The sequence below is a fragment of the Quercus lobata genome, chromosome 11 (assembly GCF_001633185.2).
Source record: "Quercus lobata isolate SW786 chromosome 11, ValleyOak3.0 Primary Assembly, whole genome shotgun sequence".
NCBI lineage: Eukaryota > Viridiplantae > Streptophyta > Magnoliopsida > Fagales > Fagaceae > Quercus > Quercus lobata.
Genome location: NC_044914.1, coordinates 38,252,984 through 38,272,198, shown reverse-complemented (window position 1 = coordinate 38,272,198; position 19,215 = coordinate 38,252,984). Strand labels below are relative to the sequence as shown.

The 19,215-nt window shown below is 33.0% G+C and overlaps 2 protein-coding genes across 2 annotated transcripts; one reads left to right on the top strand and one right to left on the bottom strand.

Moving 5' to 3' along the window:
- Positions 1-1,819: 1,819 nt before the first annotated feature.
- Positions 1,820-8,882, top strand: LOC115968972 (peptidyl-prolyl cis-trans isomerase CYP40-like). Its single transcript, XM_031088524.1, has 9 exons — positions 1,820-2,173; positions 4,197-4,697; positions 5,032-5,119; positions 5,233-5,285; positions 6,200-6,304; positions 6,964-7,039; positions 8,142-8,179; positions 8,319-8,390; positions 8,602-8,882. Exons 1-8 carry the CDS (start codon positions 2,003-2,005, stop codon positions 8,370-8,372), a joined length of 1,086 nt encoding a protein of 361 aa, XP_030944384.1. The 5' UTR covers positions 1,820-2,002; the 3' UTR covers positions 8,373-8,390; positions 8,602-8,882.
- A 2,777-nt stretch (positions 8,883-11,659) lies between these two features.
- Positions 11,660-15,821, bottom strand: LOC115969556 (armadillo repeat-containing protein 6). The gene is made up of 8 exons (XM_031089233.1): positions 15,505-15,821; positions 15,126-15,398; positions 14,117-14,409; positions 13,904-14,032; positions 13,303-13,425; positions 12,808-12,915; positions 12,134-12,312; positions 11,660-11,998 (listed from the first exon to the last, which is right to left on the bottom strand). The coding sequence occupies exons 1-8, from the start codon at positions 15,665-15,667 to the stop codon at positions 11,875-11,877; spliced, it is 1,392 nt and encodes a 463-aa protein (XP_030945093.1). The 5' UTR covers positions 15,668-15,821; the 3' UTR covers positions 11,660-11,874.
- Positions 15,822-19,215: the final 3,394 nt, after the last annotated feature.

Genomic DNA, 19,215 nt, shown 5'->3' with positions numbered 1-19,215 from the left:
ATTACTCAAACCAGTCCACTAATTGCATTAAAAAATAGTTGATCCAACATCTTAGTTTTCACTTATTTAATTATGATGAAATATTAAGAAAACTTTGTTGACTTGTTTAAAATAAACAAATACTGTATTGGTAACTATTATATACGAGAAAAACCAAATACATCAATCCCAACATAGTTATGACATAAGGATAAGGTTAACATAAAGGAGAGTTTTTCCACTTAAAACAAAGCAATCAAATAAGTCTCATACCTTTCTCAAAAAATGAAAAGAAAACTCATATATATATATATATATATATATAAAGGACTTTTTTAACAGGTGTCGGCCAGCACCTGTTAACGAATCAGCTATGGTTCATTTATGATCTATCAGAAATTCTACTTGTATAGGAAATTGGCAAAAGCCTCATCACACGCGTGAGATGAGGCTTTTTTTTTTTTTTTGGTTGTGTTTTTTATATAACTTGGGAATGGATATTTTTTACCCCCTTTTGTTAGTAAATGTGGGTAGTTTTTATTTTTAAGTTATAGGAATGTGGAGTGGTGGAAGTAGGTAGGAACTTTTTAGTAGGAAATTTTTTTTTTTTTTATTTTTATTTTTTTTTAGGAGTAAGGGACGTGGGGTAGTTTTTCTTTTATAGGAATATTATTAATTTTTTGTCAAGTTATTATTTTAACCTCATGAAATAATGATAAGTAAATTAAATTAGAGGTATTTTTAACAGTGAAAGAGACAATAACTAACTTTTTGAATTCTTTTAATATATATATATATATATATATATGTATATTCTAAAAAAAGTCATATATATAATCCAATAATTAAGAAAATGATCTATTTATTTAAAATTGAAAAATACGAATAAAGATGAAGGAGCTTTCCAAATTAGTTCAACCCATAATTTTCCAAATTATTAATAATGAATATGGGTGGAGAATAACCTAAATCAGACCTAATTAGCTCAAAATGGAGCTTGATTCACCATATTTTAAAGTAATATGTTTAAAAATACAAAATCTTTTGTAATTGTTGAATTAATATGCTGTAATTGGTTTAATAAAAATGATGTTAATAATGAGCTTTTGTAAAATTGCAAGCGACGTCACAATTTGTCAAATAAAAATTTTTAAAATATTTGTGTAGGTTAAAAGATTCATTACATGTCTAAATTATTATGGACAAAATTTGGTTACATACTTTTTCACTCAATATCTTTTTATTAGATGTGAATTTTGACAAATCTACTATTAGATTACATTTTCTTTTTATATTCTTCGTGTTTGTAAAATTTTCAAAAAATTAAAAATTAATAACTATATCATCAATCAATTGTTTAAATTGCAAGTTTTTGTTGTATAAAATTATGTATAAAAAATAAATTTATGGATCACATAGTAAATAACATCCGATTTACACAAAATTTGACATGTGTGTTAAGAGCATAAGTAATATGCAGTTCAATAGTTAGATTTTCAAAATATGTAGTAATGCTAATTTGGTTTTAATGAAAGTTGTAACTTTAAGCTATTACCAAGTTTATAGCCAAATTTTGTTCAATTATTATTATTATTGATGTTCAAATAAGGACAAGGGTGTTATTTAGATTTCCTAACAATATAGGGAGTTAAATAGTAAGTGCAAATTTGAAAAAGTATAGGGAGCAGAAAGAAAACGTGGGCAAGAGACAAAGGGTATCTGAAAAAAAAAAAAAAAAATCGTTTACCGTATACGACTAACGTTAGCGAGTCAGATAAAAAGTAAAAACACAACAGCAGCAGAAAGTAAACAAAACAACAACAACTGGGCCTCCTTCAATAAACTGTTGAACTACCGAGGTGTTTGAAATTTTGGCAGATTCCAGAGAAGTATATAAATACTAACCCAACCACACTTACCAGGGGTTCTTTCATTGTTTCATTCACACACACACTCTCTCTCTCTCTCGTTCTCTACTATAAGCCAGAGAAGAGTCTGGAAAGAAACACTAAGAGAGAGAGATATGGGTAGGCCAAGGTGTTTTCTGGACATAAGCATAGGAGGAGAGCTAGAAGGGAGGATAGTTGTGGAGCTTTACAACGATGTGGTGCCCAAAACTGTGGAGAACTTCAGAGCTCTCTGCACTGGTGAGAAAGGCATTGGTCCCAACACTGGTGTCCCACTTCATTACAAGGTCTTCTTTCTCTTTCTTTCTTCACACACAAACAATATATCTTTTTTTTTTGGATGAACACGCAAACAATATATCTATGTGCATGATGTATGTGTGTATTAGGTATATAACCAACTGGGTATTCTTGATCATGGACGAAAGTGAAGAAAATAGTAGTACTTTCGTGTCCTTGATCATGGACTAAAAACTGATGCTTTAATGGGTTTTTGTTTGCTGGTGAATTTATTTAAGGCTATTTGTGACTATATGTATGTTTTTTATATTAAAAAAAAGTTATATACGTATGTGTTTCATATGAATGTTTATGTATGTGTTTTCTTTTTTGGTATACATCTAATGTATGTAATTGGGTTTTCGGATTTACTCACGTGTGGTAGGGCATATATTAGTAATTCATTTTAGGAAATTTTTTATGAAAAAACGAAAAAATAATTCACAGTCTTGATAATTTTTTTTTCAAAATGAATGATTAATGCGTGCCCGGCACACATTAACGGCACCCTTTTTCTTTGGTGAAGTAAATCTGTAAATGTATCTTTTTGATAAATTGGTACATGCACTTGGGCTAAACTGAGCTTTCTGGTTAGTGATGAAATGACGGGGTTGTCCTGTGTGATTGAGAAAGATGGTGATGGGTGTTCTGGTTGGTAGCTGGTACCTTCACAATTGATTGAGAGGGTATTTGTGTCTGTACATCTTCGTGCTCTATAGTAATGATGGAAAAGTCAGTATTTCTTTTGTCCTTGAAAAGACGCTGATGCCCTTGATAATAATTTAAGTACATTATTCTTAGCTTCTGTAGAAAGATGTAATTCGTTTCTGCTTCTGTTTATGATGATTTCTCACAAATTTTAATGCACAAATGGACTCTTAATATCTGATGTCCTTCTTGGTTTTGAATTATTATTAACTCTTTTTTGGATGGGGAAGAGCTTGTGTCTCCCGCGTTCAGTTCCAATGAACATGTTGGGATACGAACATGGACATGTTCAGTGAATTTGGACACTGGACACAAGCCGTGTACTTTTGGATGGAAGGTGTAAATTTTTGGAAATAATGGAACTTCCTTTCAACTATAGTACGTACCTGGGAAATTATTATTTAACCTTTTCCAACTATAGTTTAGAGAAACAAGTCTTGGCCTTCCATAACACAAGCAATTATCAACATATGAGGAATGACTGACTGTTTGTCGCAATGTGCTGTGATTGCTCTAAAGCTTGAATTTGTGTGTAAAAATTGTGAAATAATGGATGTGATTGAATGAGGCCCTGGCAAGTAATAACTGAGTTTTAGGCTGGTTGTCTATAGCTTTTCACATTCCTGGTCTTAATATGCACTGCTGATATTCAATAAGTTTCATGCTTAATATGCACTAGTGATATTTAATATGGGCTAGACTTACAGTGTGTTTTGGATGGACTGTTGAACGGTGGAAAGGAATGGAGTTGTTTGGATTATTTAAAATTAGGTGGAATGTTTTGTTCCCCTCATTAACTGCGGGGAATTTGTTATGGACGTCCTTGAAAACATAAAATTTTCAATGAAATATCAAGAACTGTAGTAGTGAAATTATATATTTCTTTCAAAATTCCATTCCATCTTTATATACTCCTACATGCCTTAAAAAAACTCATTCCTTTATAATTTTATCCTTCCAAATCTTTCCATTTCCTTTATAAACTTCCAAACATATTGTTAGTTTGTAGAGAGATGGGTTGGGTCATGGAAGGTATTAGGTATAATAAATTAACATCATGTCTAGCCAACGAGAAAAAAAAAAATCAAGAAAAGAGTCCCCATTTTTCTAGTTTAGTTTCTTCTGGTTAAGAAGTGTGGGCAATATATCAGTTAATATGGGGAGTTAGAGCTTCTTATTGTTGACATTCACTAGAAAAATGACCTTATTATCTTTCCCTCCAAACTGCTTAATATATTTCTGTGGCTGGTTGTATTTGTCTTTGGAAGAGCTCAGTGATGCTTATCTTAATTGGTTTTCAATATATGAAAATTGTCATTTCAGGGAAGCCATTTTCATCGTGTTATTAAAAGCTTTATGATACAAGGTGGAGATATCTCTGCCGGTGATGGTTCTGGGGGAGAATCTATCTATGGCTTGAAGTTTGAAGATGAGAATTTTGAACTAAAGCATGAAAGGAAAGGAATGTTATCTATGGCTAACACTGGTCCTAACACAAACGGGTCTCAGTTTTTCATCACAACAACTCGCACTTCTCATCTGGATGGAAAACATGTTGTGTTTGGGAAGGTAGCTAAAGGAATGGGAGTGGTGCGATCAATTGAGCATGTTACAGCTGATGATGGAGATTATCCTACTGCCCATGTTGTGATTGTGGATTGTGGAGAAATTCCTGAGGGGGAGGACGATGGAATATGTAATTTTTTCAAAGACGGTGATACTTATCCTGATTGGCCAGTTGACCTTGATGATAGTCCTAATGAGCTCTCCTGGTGGATGAATGCTGTTGATTCTGTTAAGTCTTTTGGCAATGAACATTACAAGGTAATGTTTATAATGGTTGCATTTCAAGTGCTAACGAGCCCTAGGCCCCTAGCTCAAATGACACTTCCTTCCCTCACAACCGTGGGTGGAGGGTAGTGTCATATGTTCCTGAAACCCTAGGTGCATGTGTAATTCACTAATCAAACAAAATTGCAGGTTAATGTTTTTTTAACCTGACATATACTTCAGAGAAATTTTTAGTTGAAATTTAAATCCTTAGGGTGGGAAAGAAATTTTTTTTTTTTTGATAAGTAAGAAAAGGGTGGGAAAGAAATTTGGTGAAAGAAGTTTTTATTTGTGGTATTTACAATACATTAATAATTCCCATGTACAGAAACAAGACTTTAAGATGGCTCTTAAAAAGTATCGGAAGGCTTTACGCTATCTGGATGTGTGCTGGGAGAAAGAAGGGATTGATGAAGGTGAGCTATCACTTTTGTCGAATTGTTTATTTATGCCTTGATGATGTTGTGAAAATGTTATCAATTCTCCATGCCTCTGTTCTAATTTTATGCTTTATTTCTTGGGACTGCAGAGAAGAGTTCATGTTTGAGAAAGGCAAAGTCACAAGTCTTCACTAACAGCTCTGTAAGTCATTCCTTTTACCATTTGATTGTTTTTACAGATGATTGAGCTGCTTACTGTAAATTGAAATGAAAAGTAGACCCAAAATGAACAGTGGAAATATTTGTCAAAATAATAATATCTACCTATGCCTATTTAACCTGGGCCAATATTGTACATGGATTCCTGCTAATTTGTAGAAAATGATATTATAGCTTCTTCTTCTTTTTTTATTTTATTTTTTTATTATTTTTTTTAAGTAATAAAAATATATTAAAAAAGAAGAAGTGTGTCACCTGAGTATGCAGGAAGAATACATCAGGGACAAAAATAAATCAAGTGCATAAAGTACAAAAGTCCATGAAACCATGAACTGAAATATGATATTATAGCTAAGGACAAGCCTCTGCACTTTTCCTCTGTTCCTATACATTATTGAGATGTAGATAAAGAGCATTAAGAAGGGAGAGAATATTTTCAAGGATATGTAGAAAAAGACCAGCAAACTGCACACTGTTGGAGCTATTGATGGTTGTGTCTCAATCTTTTATTTCAAAAAATCATGTACAAAAAGTTATCAGAGAGTTGAACTCGATATAAGTTTCTGCTTTTTAATGATATGATATGAATCTGGGTGGGTTAGCATCTAGACGTACATGTGTATGATAATATAAATATTTTTATGTATGTCTATTAAACATTTAATCACTTATTATTTATCTCAAAAAAAAAAAAAAATCACTTATTATGCGGTAAATTTTTTAAAAGCCTTTTAACTTTTTCTTTAGATGATATATCTCTATGATCGATTTTGTTTATATATTTCCTGTAATCCTTTCTCTGTTAAAGTCCCTTATATTATGTGATTTCTTCCTCTTTGTTTTCCATTTCAAAGCTGCTTTTGTCTACTTACCAGTTGATGCTGTGTGTTGCTCTAGGCTTGTAAGTTGAAGTTAGGGGATCTGAAAGGAGCATTGCTAGACACAGAATTTGCAATGCGTGATGGAGATAACAATGTGAAAGCTTTGTTCCGCCAGGGTCAGGTTGGTATCTTCCTTCAGTAAGGACTTGCATCATTAAAAGGACGGGCACTTTAATTATATTTGGTCTGAGCCTGTCATGTATGTCTGTTCAGATGCTTATTCTATGCTTTTACCTCTGTAAATCCCAAGCTTAGCACCTTCCTTTTATGCCTTGTCTCCTCATTTGAAAGTTTTATTTTTGTTCATGAGTTTAAAAAATTTGTTCTTAAATGTGTCTTTTTATCATTTCTGTCTATAAGCATTTGAAATGCCTAACAATGCATCATTTTAGAAGTTGAAGTACTTGATTTGAGATATCTTCTGTCTGCTTGGCTGGCCACAATTTTTTTAGGATTGCCTAAGTTTTCCCTAATTACATTTTTTACCCTCCATTCTTCCTGGATGATATCTCTTCACAAATATGTTGCATCTTTTTGTTATTCTTTTTATCATTTCTGTCTATAAGCATTTGAAATGCCTAAACAATGCATCATTTTAGAAGTAGAAGTACTTGATTTCAGATATCTTCTGTCTGCTTGGCTGGCCACAATTTTTTTAGGATTGCATAAGTTTTCCCTAATTTCATTTTTTACCCTCCGTTCTTCTTGGATGATATCTTCACAAATATGTTGCATCTTTTTATTATTCTAACTAATTGAATTGTCCTCCTGATCTATCAGGCATATATGGCACTTAATGACATTGATGCTGCTGTTGGAAGCTTCAAGAAGGCATTGGATTTGGAGCCAAATGATGGTTAGTGATATTTCAGAATTCATCATACTCTTTTATTTTTTGGTTGGACCTCGTAATCTTAATGCTTGATGACTACTACTTTTAGAAGTTTGTCTCTAGATATTTAGTTAAGGGAGTGTTTGTTTTGAGGGGAAATAGGGTTGATGGAAAACTTTGGAAAGAAAATGGGTTTGCGTGTTGTTTGGTTGGGAAGAGGGAAAAGAAAACTTATAGGTGAGGCCCAGGCATTTTCCACCCGGGCCCATGCAAAACTTTTCTCTCCGAAATGGAGAGAAAAGAGGGATGAAAATGCCTGATGTGTAAAATACAAATCTACTCCAACCTTTTTTGCTCTCACCTACCTCCACTTAACCCAATAACTCTCATCAATCTTCATTCTTCTGCGCTTCTTCATTCTAGACTCTTCACAGATTTTGTTGAATAGTACTTGCGTTGCCCACTACTTGTGTTGAATAGTACTACATATATTATATATATATATATATATATATTAGATTATATTATATATTTTTTGATGAAAAGATTATATTATATATAATAACAAAGAAAAATAATATAAATTTATATGTGTGATGTATTAATTTTTATATTATTTAATGAGTATAAATAAATTTATTTTTTACCTATTATGTAATAAGGGCATAAGAGTCAATTTATATATATTAAAATTTCTATCCTCCCACTTTTCTCTTCAACCAAACATAAGAGTTTTCTAGTCTCCCACTTTTCCACCCCTTCAACCAAACACGCACGAGAAAATTAAATCTTTTCTATCCTCCCAGTAATTTTCCATCCTCCCACTTTTTCATTTCTCCAACCAAACGGATCCTAAGTGCTTTATAGATCAGCACATATATTTTTTTGATTGTTTGTAAAATAAAATTTATACTGTTTTTGGTTTGAACATTCTGGAAATTACATTTGAATATCTATGTGCATTTGATCCAAGTAAGTCTCAAACATAAAGTTGTGATTTGTGAAAGGGAGTATTATGTTTGGATTTTGTGAATATTTACTATTTGTTCAATATTTAAGGTAAATAAATAGTAAAATTACATATGTTTTCTTCTGAAAGCCTATTTGTAACTGTTATTTTTCTCAGCTGGAATAAAGAAAGAGTTTGCTGCTGCTAAGAGGAAGGTTAGTACATTAAAATTAAAGCAAGCTATAATATGTCTGGATGGGGAATAACTTTTATTTATTTATTTTTATTTTATTTTATTTTATTTTTTTTCTGAATCATTGGAATGAGATTCTGAATGTTAAATAACTGTTGCAGATTTCTGATAGACGCGATCTGGAGAGGAAGGCATATGGCAAGATGTTCCAATAGCAGATTGGCATTCAATTGGTATGTTAAAAGCCTATTAGAATTATTCTTTTATTATTTGATGTTATGACTGGCAACAAGGATTTTTGTGACATAGGCTGCATGCAATTGAATGGATAAAAGCTTCATTTTTTCGTGTTAATTTTTAATTTCACATTTAGCTGGCCCTTCTTTAGGTGCTACTTGTATGTCTTTGTACTTCTTCCTAATGAACTTGATCCTTTCTTTTCAGGTTCTTCCAGGGAGCCAATGAAAATAACCAAATCTCTCACACCAATACAATTGTACAAAATTGAGGACTGAACCAATTCATAGATTTTTCTTGTCAGTAGTGCAGCCATATTATAGAACAGGCCTGCACTGATGAATTGTTCACTAAATGAAAATTTTACCTGAAGAGAGTTTTGTATGCATAAAACATTGGACAAAGTTTACAGGCTTGACTTGAGATGCTTTTTTGGGTGGTTCTGTTTGCCATATCAACTTTTCATGCAAACATATTTATCATTGGTTTTTTGGACCTTTGGTTCCTCCCCTCCTGTTTAATGTGTTTTTGCTGCTGCTGCTTTTCTCTTCTTATTAATGCTAAATTCCCAATCTGAAAAAAAGAAGAAAAAGACACGTCAAATGTGTTTTGGGGGTTGGATTCGTTGGCTGACAGTATGATGCACTAAAGGCCAAGTATTTTGGGAACATAGTAAGCAAAAAGATGATTCATAAATATAGTACATTGTTAAAAAATGTCTTTAAGGACACGAGTTAAGAGATTTTATAAATATTGTTTATTTTGATAATTCAATTGTTAATTGTTATAAGTAGGGAATGAGATATTTGAATCTTGATTCTTACAAAGAAAATCAAGTCATGCTACTGAATTATAAGGCTCTTGATGAATTTCAAATATTCAATTACGAATTGCAACTTACACTTTTCAAAGTAAAAAAAATAAGGCACTAGTAAATTTTTTTGGGTTTGCACATAAAAATTCTAAAAATATATGTGCTTTTCTTCTAGTTGTTACAATTTAACTTTGTTTTAGGGATATGGAAAATTTTATTTAATGAAGTATTAAATACTCATTAATTTGTATCATTAGTGTACTAAGATAACAAAACCCAAAGTTTAGTACTACCTGGATTCTCAAAAAGACAAAAAAAAGTTTAGTATTACCATTCCAAAAGTCATTGCAACCTGGAAGAGCTTTTGGAGTATTTAAATCCTTCACAATTTCAATGGCTAAATGCATTTTGTTTTACACGTAAGACATGCCGGAAGAACATAGCAAAATTATGGGAAAAAATAAAGTTCTCATTCCATGAGGTATTTACGAAATATTATATGTAAAAAGTATTTTAACTCATTAAAAAGTCATTTTATCTATTTTATATTACTAGTTTTAAAATACTCCTTACATCCTATCTTTTATTTTGGATACATCATATTAAAATATTCATTCTGTTTCAACAAACTCAGTTAACCAATAATGAAACTTGATATTCATTGGAGGTTCATAAAATATTCTTTAGGGGCTCATTCAAATTCGTGTTGAAGAGATTGACAAGAATTTCTTTGTAAATAATATTTCATCTTGATCATTAGGGCAATAAGATGAGATCTTTCGTAACTCATGATCTGAAGGAAGATTTTTCAAGTTAACATGAGTTCTTTCAAATAATGAATCTTATGGTAAACATGATTTCCTTATAAAAAATTTATCCATAGTACAACAAGATTATAAAGGATAAAGTTCATTGGATATATTTTTTCTTAGTATAATGAAGATTAGTGTTGCTAAAATTAAATCATGGAAATCATCTATTTTCTTGTACTATGATAAAGTTATTAATTATTGTTGTTAAGCGAACTTTAATTATTATTGTTTAGAATGTTTTAATTTATTATTTATTAGTTTTTGTCTTTAGTATTTTCAATTCTTTTATTGAACAATTGAACTCAACTTTGACAACTTATTGGTCTTTGTAATCCATTAAGAAGAATCCTTGTTGTGCCGTTTGCATTGTTCTATAAAAACACATCACAATAATACAATCATTAAAAAAAAAAAAAAAATTGTCTTCACTCTTCAATGTCTCATGCTTCACTTCCACTATCTCATACTTTATTGTCTTTTAGTGTTTATACTATACTGCCCACTAATCTTCTTTTTCTGACTTTTAGTATATAGTAATGATGCTTTATTGTCTTTTAGTGGTTTTTGTATATTTGATTTCTTTTTGTTTTTTGTTTTTGTTTTTGTTTTGTTTTTTTTTTTTTTTTTTTTTTTTTTTTTTTTTTTTTTTTCAGCGCCTTTTGCACTATTTACGGGACATGAACAGTAATCCACACGTGAACAATAACTTTATTATTATTATTATTTTTTATTTTCAGTTTTCAGTAAAATAAGTAGTATTCAAACAGATCCTTAGTGTTTACATTTTACTGTCCACTTAAATTTTTTTTTTTTTTGAGCCAAAGGTTTTGTAACTGAATTGACATGTTCCCATGTACGAAGTGTTTGGAGATCTAGTGGGAAAATGATTCGAACTATGAGATTAGTAGTATGTTATAATTATCTCTAGAAAAAAACTTTTTTTTTTTTTTCCTGAGATTCATGATCAGCAAAGTACTAATTTTTATTGTTGGGTTTTCTTTTTTTTTATAAGATTTTAGATCAAATTGGTTTGTTGTTAGATTTTTTCTTTCTGTTTAAAAATGCCAGGACAAAGTATGGTGTTAAATTGATTTATTATTAGGCTTCTTTCAGGGTTCAAAATTTTATTTTAGGTAAAAAAAAAAACTTTAAAAGTATATGTAAAAAAAAAAAGAAAAAAAATCCCTTAGAACACAATGTGGTGCCAGCACTGAGTCCCACCAACAAACCCAGCATCACTCAACAACACAACCCAGCACTGCCAAGCAACAACCAATCACAAACCCAGCATTGTCACTCAAACCCGTCAACCACTGCAACTTAAGACTAAATAGTAGAGCCAACAACCTATGACTCGCAGCAACCCCAGAACCACCACCACTCACAATCTTGACTAAGGTAGGGGAAATCAGGGAATACTCCGTTTGTGGTCACCAATCTATAACCGCAACCACAACCACAATCCCAACCCACTGCAATCCAATTGTTGAGACACAACCACCACCCCCACCACCACATTGAGAGAGAATAAAAAGGAGAGAGGGAGAGAGTTCGGTCAGAGAAAGAGACAATGAGAGAATAAAAAGAATTTACAACATTCTACCGTGGACATTTATTTTTATATGTTACTGTAGCAAAATATAAAAAATCTCAATCATGTTGCATTAAAAGACTCATTTAATGTTCAGTGAAATGCAAAATAGATAGCACCGGAGGTGAATGCTCTAACTCAGAGGTCAGTAGTATACACATCATAACAGCCACTCATAAACAGCAAAGACAAAAGGGTTAACAAAATTGATGGCCAAATAATATTGAGGCTATGTGAGGAACATCAGTGTTTTAAACCATGGATTACAAGTGGTAGTCATCAAGCCCCAGATCCCTCAGTGCATCAGTTGCAGCATCTTTACAACTTTGGTGGCTTTGCTTGGCTTTCCTTATGTATTTCTCAACACCATTACCAAGCAGAAGAGTTCTGTCCAATGAAAAGTTTAGTTTTACAAATTAAGCTTTCATCAAAGTCAAAATCCACTAGTTCTAGCAGAATGTAGAGCTCCATCAAGACCAAGGAAAGGAATGGAAAAAAGATAAAATAATTAGAAATACTTGCCTGTTTTCTGGGCTCCTAGCTACAAGATTCCGGATCATGAGACAGGAGTTTTTTTGCATTTGTTGAGCTGCCGGGAACTTCTCCATGGCTTGGATAGCGAGGTCCCCAGCTCCAGCTTCAATGGCACGAGTTGCATTTTCTGGTGATCTCAAGGAAAGTACAGTAATAATAGACATTACCTGTACATGATGAACATTGCTAGTTAATAAAACAAGCACTTCAAATGCATGTATGCAACAAAAATGAATGTTTAATCAGACCAGTGAACACAGTTAATAGGATATCGTAACAACTGATGTCCATAAGCATCAAATCCTAAATATTTTTGGGTACATTTTTTTTAATGAATGTTTTGGGTACAACCTTTCCAAGCATTATGTTTAAAAGGATGAAGCAGTCATAGGTATTCTGCTGTTAAAAGAAAAACATTTTGACACGGTGTTGCTTGAACCATGTGATTACTGGTACGTAATTGGCCTGTTGAATAATACCAGGCCTAACATGCATTAGAAAACATGGGATGTGACTAACGCAGAAAGCTTTTAGGAAGGCACAACTAACATCCAATCAGACCTTACACGAACTGGAAGTCACCATTTTGAGGACTACAAATTGATTACAGGTACCATAACTATGCAGTCATTGGGACAAGACAAGAGTTGCAGCTTCTTTACCTCTTGTAAGACAGAAGGATCATCAGAAAATCTTGCAGAGAGTTTGATTAGCCTATCCATACCCCGCTTCTCAACAATGGCAGTCTTGTTTGAGTCACTTCCTGCCAACTAATCACATAGGACGCATAAAGGGGTGCAAAAATGCATCAACAAGCAGCAATATGCTAGTAATAGTCAAAGCAATAAAGATGTTAACTTGCTAATCTAGAATAGAGGATTCTTTTCCTTTTGGTTTCCATTAAAGGCCAATTGGGCCTCTGGGTTACATACGGTGAAATGGTCCTCCACAATAAGGCACACTAACCACATAGAAGGTGAGAATTATTCCATGACTTTTCACCAATTAAGTTTGCGGAAACCATCATGATTGAATACTTAAAGTTGAAACCAGAAACATTCCACCAAATTTGCCATGAAAATTTGGTCTTGACATTATGCTTGCAATAAAGAAAATGAAAACTACAACTCTTGTAGAAGTTGGTTCTGACTTCATACCTTGGATAGCAAAGAACAGCAAGCTCTAGCAACAACCTTGTTGCCTTGTTCACCACTGTCATCAATGCATTGGAGAACTGCATCAATACCGCCACTTTCAGCAATGGATTTACATATCTCATCCTGTACTAAGAAAATATCAAGAGTAAAAAAAAAAAAACCAATAAGCCAATACTATATTGTACAGATATTTAGTTGTCTAATCAGTGTTAGTTAGTTGCCAAACAGGATGTAATTAATGATAAGTGAGACATGGTTGTTGCTAAATCATTCACCAATTTTACAATTTATCATAAGAAAAATCGACTGACAAAGAAACCTTCCCAGAAAGAACTCTCATCTCTCAGTATCGTTTTCTTGCTTGCAAGTAAAAATCTAGTACACTGTGAGTTAATTAAAGCCATGAAAATATTATAATAAGGTTACATTTTTTAGGTTTTCTGATGATAAAGGCAACTCATGCACTGTTATAAGGATTAAACCTGTGACCTAACTTTCCACCCATTGTTATGAGGAGAGGATATGCTTTTTATTTCAAAGACCATTGGCTAAAGCGACATCAAGTTAACTTTGGCATCTTGTCAGATTTGGGTAAACTCACATTGACAGCAATGGCCTTCAAAGCAATGCTTGCAGAAACTAGACCAGGTGAGCTAAGCCCTGCATGTAGTGAGTCCACTAGAGCTCTTGCAATTCCAATTTTTGCAAATCTTCGTGCATAACCATAAACCTGACATTTGCATACATCACAGAGTTTCTTTTAGGAACACTTACACTTCAGTTCGATATGCTTTTTTATAAATCCTTTACTTACTTGAGAAGCCACAACACGATTATCATCAGGTGTCAACAGAATACGTATGGCATCATATAAGCTTTGGATGCTGCCTTTACTCTGCCCACTTGGATCACTCAGTATTTGCATAATAAGCTCACCAATTTTAAACTCCATGAATGACTCTTTGAGGACCTCATTACCAGTTGAAGCCGCAGCAACAACAGAGAAACCATTGTTCAAGATGTCTACATTTTGACAGTTATCATTCAGGATACACATCACAGTTGTTGGTCCACCACTAGTCCGAAATATTTCTGTACTTTGAAGATCTGCACATCACAAAGATAAATGCATAAGAGAGACCGCAGTTTAGCAAACCACATATTCTTCTCCTTAAAGTCAACATTTCAGAAAAGCTAATCTCACTTCTTAGTGTACTGATACCTGACCCACTGGCTAATGCATACTCCGTTCACACCACGATATAAATAAAAGCTTTGTATATGTTATCTGAGTAAAACTTTCAAACCAAGAGTATTCAATCTGATCATGCCACAAGCTATAAAATTGGTGTAAATTGAAAATCATGATCCCACGTCTTGTAGATAATCTATAAGTTAAGTACAACGCCGTAATGACTAACCTAATAAAAAAAATTGTTTTGACCATTCTTTTCTGTTCTGACATTTCACATTTTATCTTGCTTTTCTTTTCTTACCTTCTACCTTTCTTAATTTAAAGAATCTCAAGACTCCAAACCCAGCTGAATCACCAAAAACCAAAATGAAGGTATCATACATTTCAAGAAAATGAACAAAAAAGACAAAGCATACCCACCAAACATTACCATTTAGCTATCTTATAACCTTATCTGTGCATACCAACTCCTCCAAAAAACATTAGCAATTTTCCAACATCACCTCCAACATTTGACTAATCACAGCAAAAGCTTATTACATACACAACCAAAGCAACAATAAGAACATTACTACATTAGTTATAAACAATCAATTAAACAAACTGCATTAACTATTAACTGTTATACCATGAAGAAGTGATGCCAATGCCTTCAAAGCCGAAGCCAGAACCCGCTCCGACCCGCTTTGAATCTTTGAACAAACCAATTCCACGCCCCCATTCTTAGTTGCTATCGCCGCATTCCCTGATCCTTCAACGCCACACAGCTCCGCGAGCTTGTCAAGCAATTCCACCATTTCATCCAAATCTTTCTGCCCAATTTGCTTCAGCCTATCCAAACACTGAATCACAGGGTTAGCCTTCACTCCACCACCCTCTCCTGGAACGCACGTGACAATCCCTGCAACCAACCAACATACATTCATAAAAATTACAAGATTAGATTTCGATTTTTTTTCATTCCCATTTTGTTTTTCCTTGCATATTTTCTTGGGAACCAAACAGACCAGTCAGATCGACGCCTTGGAGAGTTAAGGTTTGGATAGCGTCTTGGAGAGCCTCAGTGGGGTCCATGTCGAGATCTTCTATGTTTTCCTTCACCAGATCGTCGAATGCCTCCTGAGAGATCGTACGGCCTGCCTTCGTCGCCGGAGGCTTCGGTGGGCCCATTTGATCTTCGCCGGAGTTTCGATGAGAGATTAGAGTGTGGAACAGTGGAAGAGAAGTGGGTAGAGTTTCCTGGTTTTTTCAATTTGAAATGTGAGATGCCAAAACACAGAGAGAGAAAGAGTGATAACGATAATAGAGCTGAAACTCAAAACGACTTGTAGTACTGTCTCCCAAGTCCCACTAGTAGTCGGCTTTAAAAATTTCTGTCTATTTTAATATAAAAATTTATTTTAATAGATAAAATATAATTTTGGTCTATAAAATTTACTAAATATTTGGTTTTCATCTTTATATTTTTTTTTCGTCTTTAAACTATTGCAAAGTTCATATTTCATTCTTAAATTATTGAAAATATTTTATTTTTTTGTCTTTAAACTTAAAATAAATAAAAAACCTTTTTCATTCCTACACTATAAAGAAGTTAATTTTTTTTGTCCCTATATTTGTCCCAAACTATTGAAAAACACTCTTTCCAAAGTTTAGGGATAAAAAAAGAACTTTTTAAAATTTAGGTATAAAAAACAAAATTTTAATGAAGTTTGGGGACTAAAATAATATTTTACCCAGTCTTTCTTCTTCTTCTTCTTCTTCAATTTTTTTTTTTTTTTTTCTATTTTACATAACCAATCTACAAGAACACCTACATTAGATTATCTATTTTATACTACATTTCATTAAAATATTATTTCTTTATCAATTTTTTATTACTCTCTCAAATAGTCTCTTTATTTATGTTTGTGTATATGACTAAAGAAGTATATTTTCATGTGAGTAGTAATTGTGTAGCTCATCTTATTTTATACAAGATCTTATTTTATACAAGTTTACATGGACTGATGTCAATGATTTTTGGAGTTGAATGTGCAAAATTTACCTCTTATGTTGTTATACATTAATTGATGTGAGTGTTCTAATACTAATAAATAGGTGTCAAAATATAATTCTTTTAGATGTGAAAGAAAAAAATATTGTTAAATTTATTGTCTATTAATTTGAATATGGATTTTCAGGTAACTTAAAAAAATCACCACTTTTTTATATAAAAAAAATTATAATTCAATAGTTGGGGTTGGAGGAATATGAATTTGAACCTAAGATATCTTTGTCGAAAATATTAGGAGATGCTAATTGAGTTACAAGACTATTGGCAAAGTCACATTATTTGGTAATTGTTGATGCCAATTTTTGACAAAAGGCCCAACAACTGAAGAAGTCCAACAATAAAGAAGATGAGAAGAAAATGAGGGGCAAAATGATAAAGAAATGAGGAAACAATCCCATTGGGCTGGAGTGGTAGGATTGATAGCCAACAGGTCCATGAAAATAATAAAAGGTAAAGAAGTAATAAACGGGGCCGAGGATGCCCAAGGAATGAAGTAGTAAGCCCATGAGAATAATAAAAGGTAAAGAAGAAGTAAATGGGTTGGGATAGCTATGGGTGCAAGGGAAAAGAAGGGTTGGAGTCGCTACCTAGTTATATGGTCTAGGAATCATGAATATAGCGTCCTTTCGAGGAAGGACCTTTGGTCTTACTACTAGAGTATGAGTTCGGAGTTTAGGTACGCTATTGGGAAGGTGTTAGGCACCCAAGATCACCCATCATTGTGTCTTATGTCCTAAACTTATTAAAAACATGTTCAACACTTGCATCTATACTCACACACACACTAGCATGTATCTAAGCATACAATCATGGCATCATTCATCCCAAAACACATATCCATCCTTAAAGCAATAGAGAGCCAAACCTAAACACAAATAAGAAACCCTAGCATACATCTAACATTTGAACACCCTATCATACATCTCAAGGAAAAATAGCAAACAAAGCACGATAGCAAGCATATCATATCATGAATCAAAATAAGGCATCAACTTCATACACATATATCAAGGGAGGATTAAATAATCAACATGCATTTTTATGTGAATGCATAACTTACTTTACTTACCTCGCAGCACCTCAGCACTTATGACATCATGAATGGACATGTGAATGCATGCTCATGGCATTGAAGCAAGAAACAAGCATAAAAACCCTAATCTAAACATGTGATAACAAACAAACACAGAATACCTAATTAACATAGAAACAGAGCAAAAACCAAACAAAATAGAAAAACATAAATCTAGCAACCTAACATGCTAAAAAACATAAAGAAAGCCTAAAACTAATCTAAACAAACATACACAAACATAAACAAAACCAAGAAACAAATTAAAGAAAATATTAGAGGTAGAAAAAGGAAAAAGAGAAGTTCAAAAAAATACCTTAAAACAAAAGCTCTTAGGCTTATTTTTGATCATTCCCCTCAATCAAATCTATCACAATTCAATAAAATAGTGATTGATTAGTAATCTTAAATTCAAAGGATTAGGGCCAAAAAAGGTCTCAATCAAATAAAAAAGACTTGAGGGTGTTTTGTGAAAAACTCTATTTTGATTAACTATTTTCTAGTGAATCTTAGGTTTTTCCTGTGGGATTTCTATGTGTTTTGGAAATGTACCATGTAAGGCATTTTATAGTTGAAAAAAGGGGTTTGGAACAGCTCCCAAATGATATGGGATTCATTCTAAACCTCAGCCATTATTGTAGAAAACTTTCCTTTTATATGCTTTTGAAACCCTAGCTGCGTATGTAAGAATGTGCCTGCGTACGCAGGCTTTAGCTCGCGTACACAGGCCGCGACTCATGTACACAGGTCGAGGGCCACTTTGGTCATTTAATTTTCCAAAAATAGATTCTTGCTCATTTAAAAGGTTATATTTTCCAATTTAACACTCCTCTAGTCAATTTAACATCTAATTAGACTCTAAATGGCCTTGGGCCTTAGAGTTCGAGTATCATTAGGGAACGGGGGCCCGAGTAGTAAGAGGTACAAAATGTAGTGTCTATAGAAGCCTAGGGAATAAATTAGTAAACTCAATTGGCAGGCATGGCTGGAATGATGGCCAATAAGCCCAAAATGGTAATAAGAGGTAAAGATGTAGTAAAAGGGTCGAGGAAGCCTAAAGAATTTAGCAACAAGCCCATGGGAGTAAAAAGAGGTAAAGAAGAAGTAAGTGGGCTAAGGAAACACAAGGAATAAAGTGGTAAATGTGAGAGACTGCAAAAGTGCCTCTCAAAAAAGAGAGTTGGGTACTTTTTAGGGCATCTTTCTTTTTGGGTAAATGGTGTGGAGTTGCCACATATTTTTTATACAAAAAATAAGAAAAACCATATACAAAAATACATTACTGAATAATTCCTTTATTGATTAAAAAAAAAAACATTTGGTAAATTGAAAATTACAAGGCTTTGGGTCCTAGTTACAATTTAGGCAAAAATGCATTTTTGGTTCATACACTTTGGATCAATTTCTCTTTTGGTCCCAAAATTGATTTTGTTACTAATGTCATCCCTAGAAAAAGAAAATCATTTTTAAAATGGTCCTTGCCGTCAATCCACTAACGGAAACCTCCTACGTGGCAGACGGAATGCCCTACTTGCTGATGTGAAGCTGACGTGGCCATTAAAATATTATTTAAAAAAATTATTTGGCATTTTA

Excerpts from the sequence above, each read along its gene's own strand:
- LOC115968972 (XM_031088524.1), top strand. The coding sequence starts at position 2,003 with ATGGGTAGGCCAAGGTGTTTTCTGGACATAAGCATAGGAGGAGAGCTA. Across the intron at positions 4,698-5,031 it reads TTGGCAATGAACATTACAAG|AAACAAGACTTTAAGATGGC; the intron begins GTAATGTTTATA and ends TCCCATGTACAG. Across the intron at positions 6,305-6,963 it reads CTTTGTTCCGCCAGGGTCAG|GCATATATGGCACTTAATGA; the intron begins GTTGGTATCTTC and ends CTGATCTATCAG.
- LOC115969556 (XM_031089233.1), bottom strand. The coding sequence starts at position 15,667 with ATGGGCCCACCGAAGCCTCCGGCGACGAAGGCAGGCCGTACGATCTCT. Across the intron at positions 14,410-15,125 it reads ATTGGCATCACTTCTTCATG|ATCTTCAAAGTACAGAAATA; the intron begins GTATAACAGTTA and ends TGTGATGTGCAG. Across the intron at positions 11,999-12,133 it reads GCTAGGAGCCCAGAAAACAG|AACTCTTCTGCTTGGTAATG; the intron begins GCAAGTATTTCT and ends TTCATTGGACAG.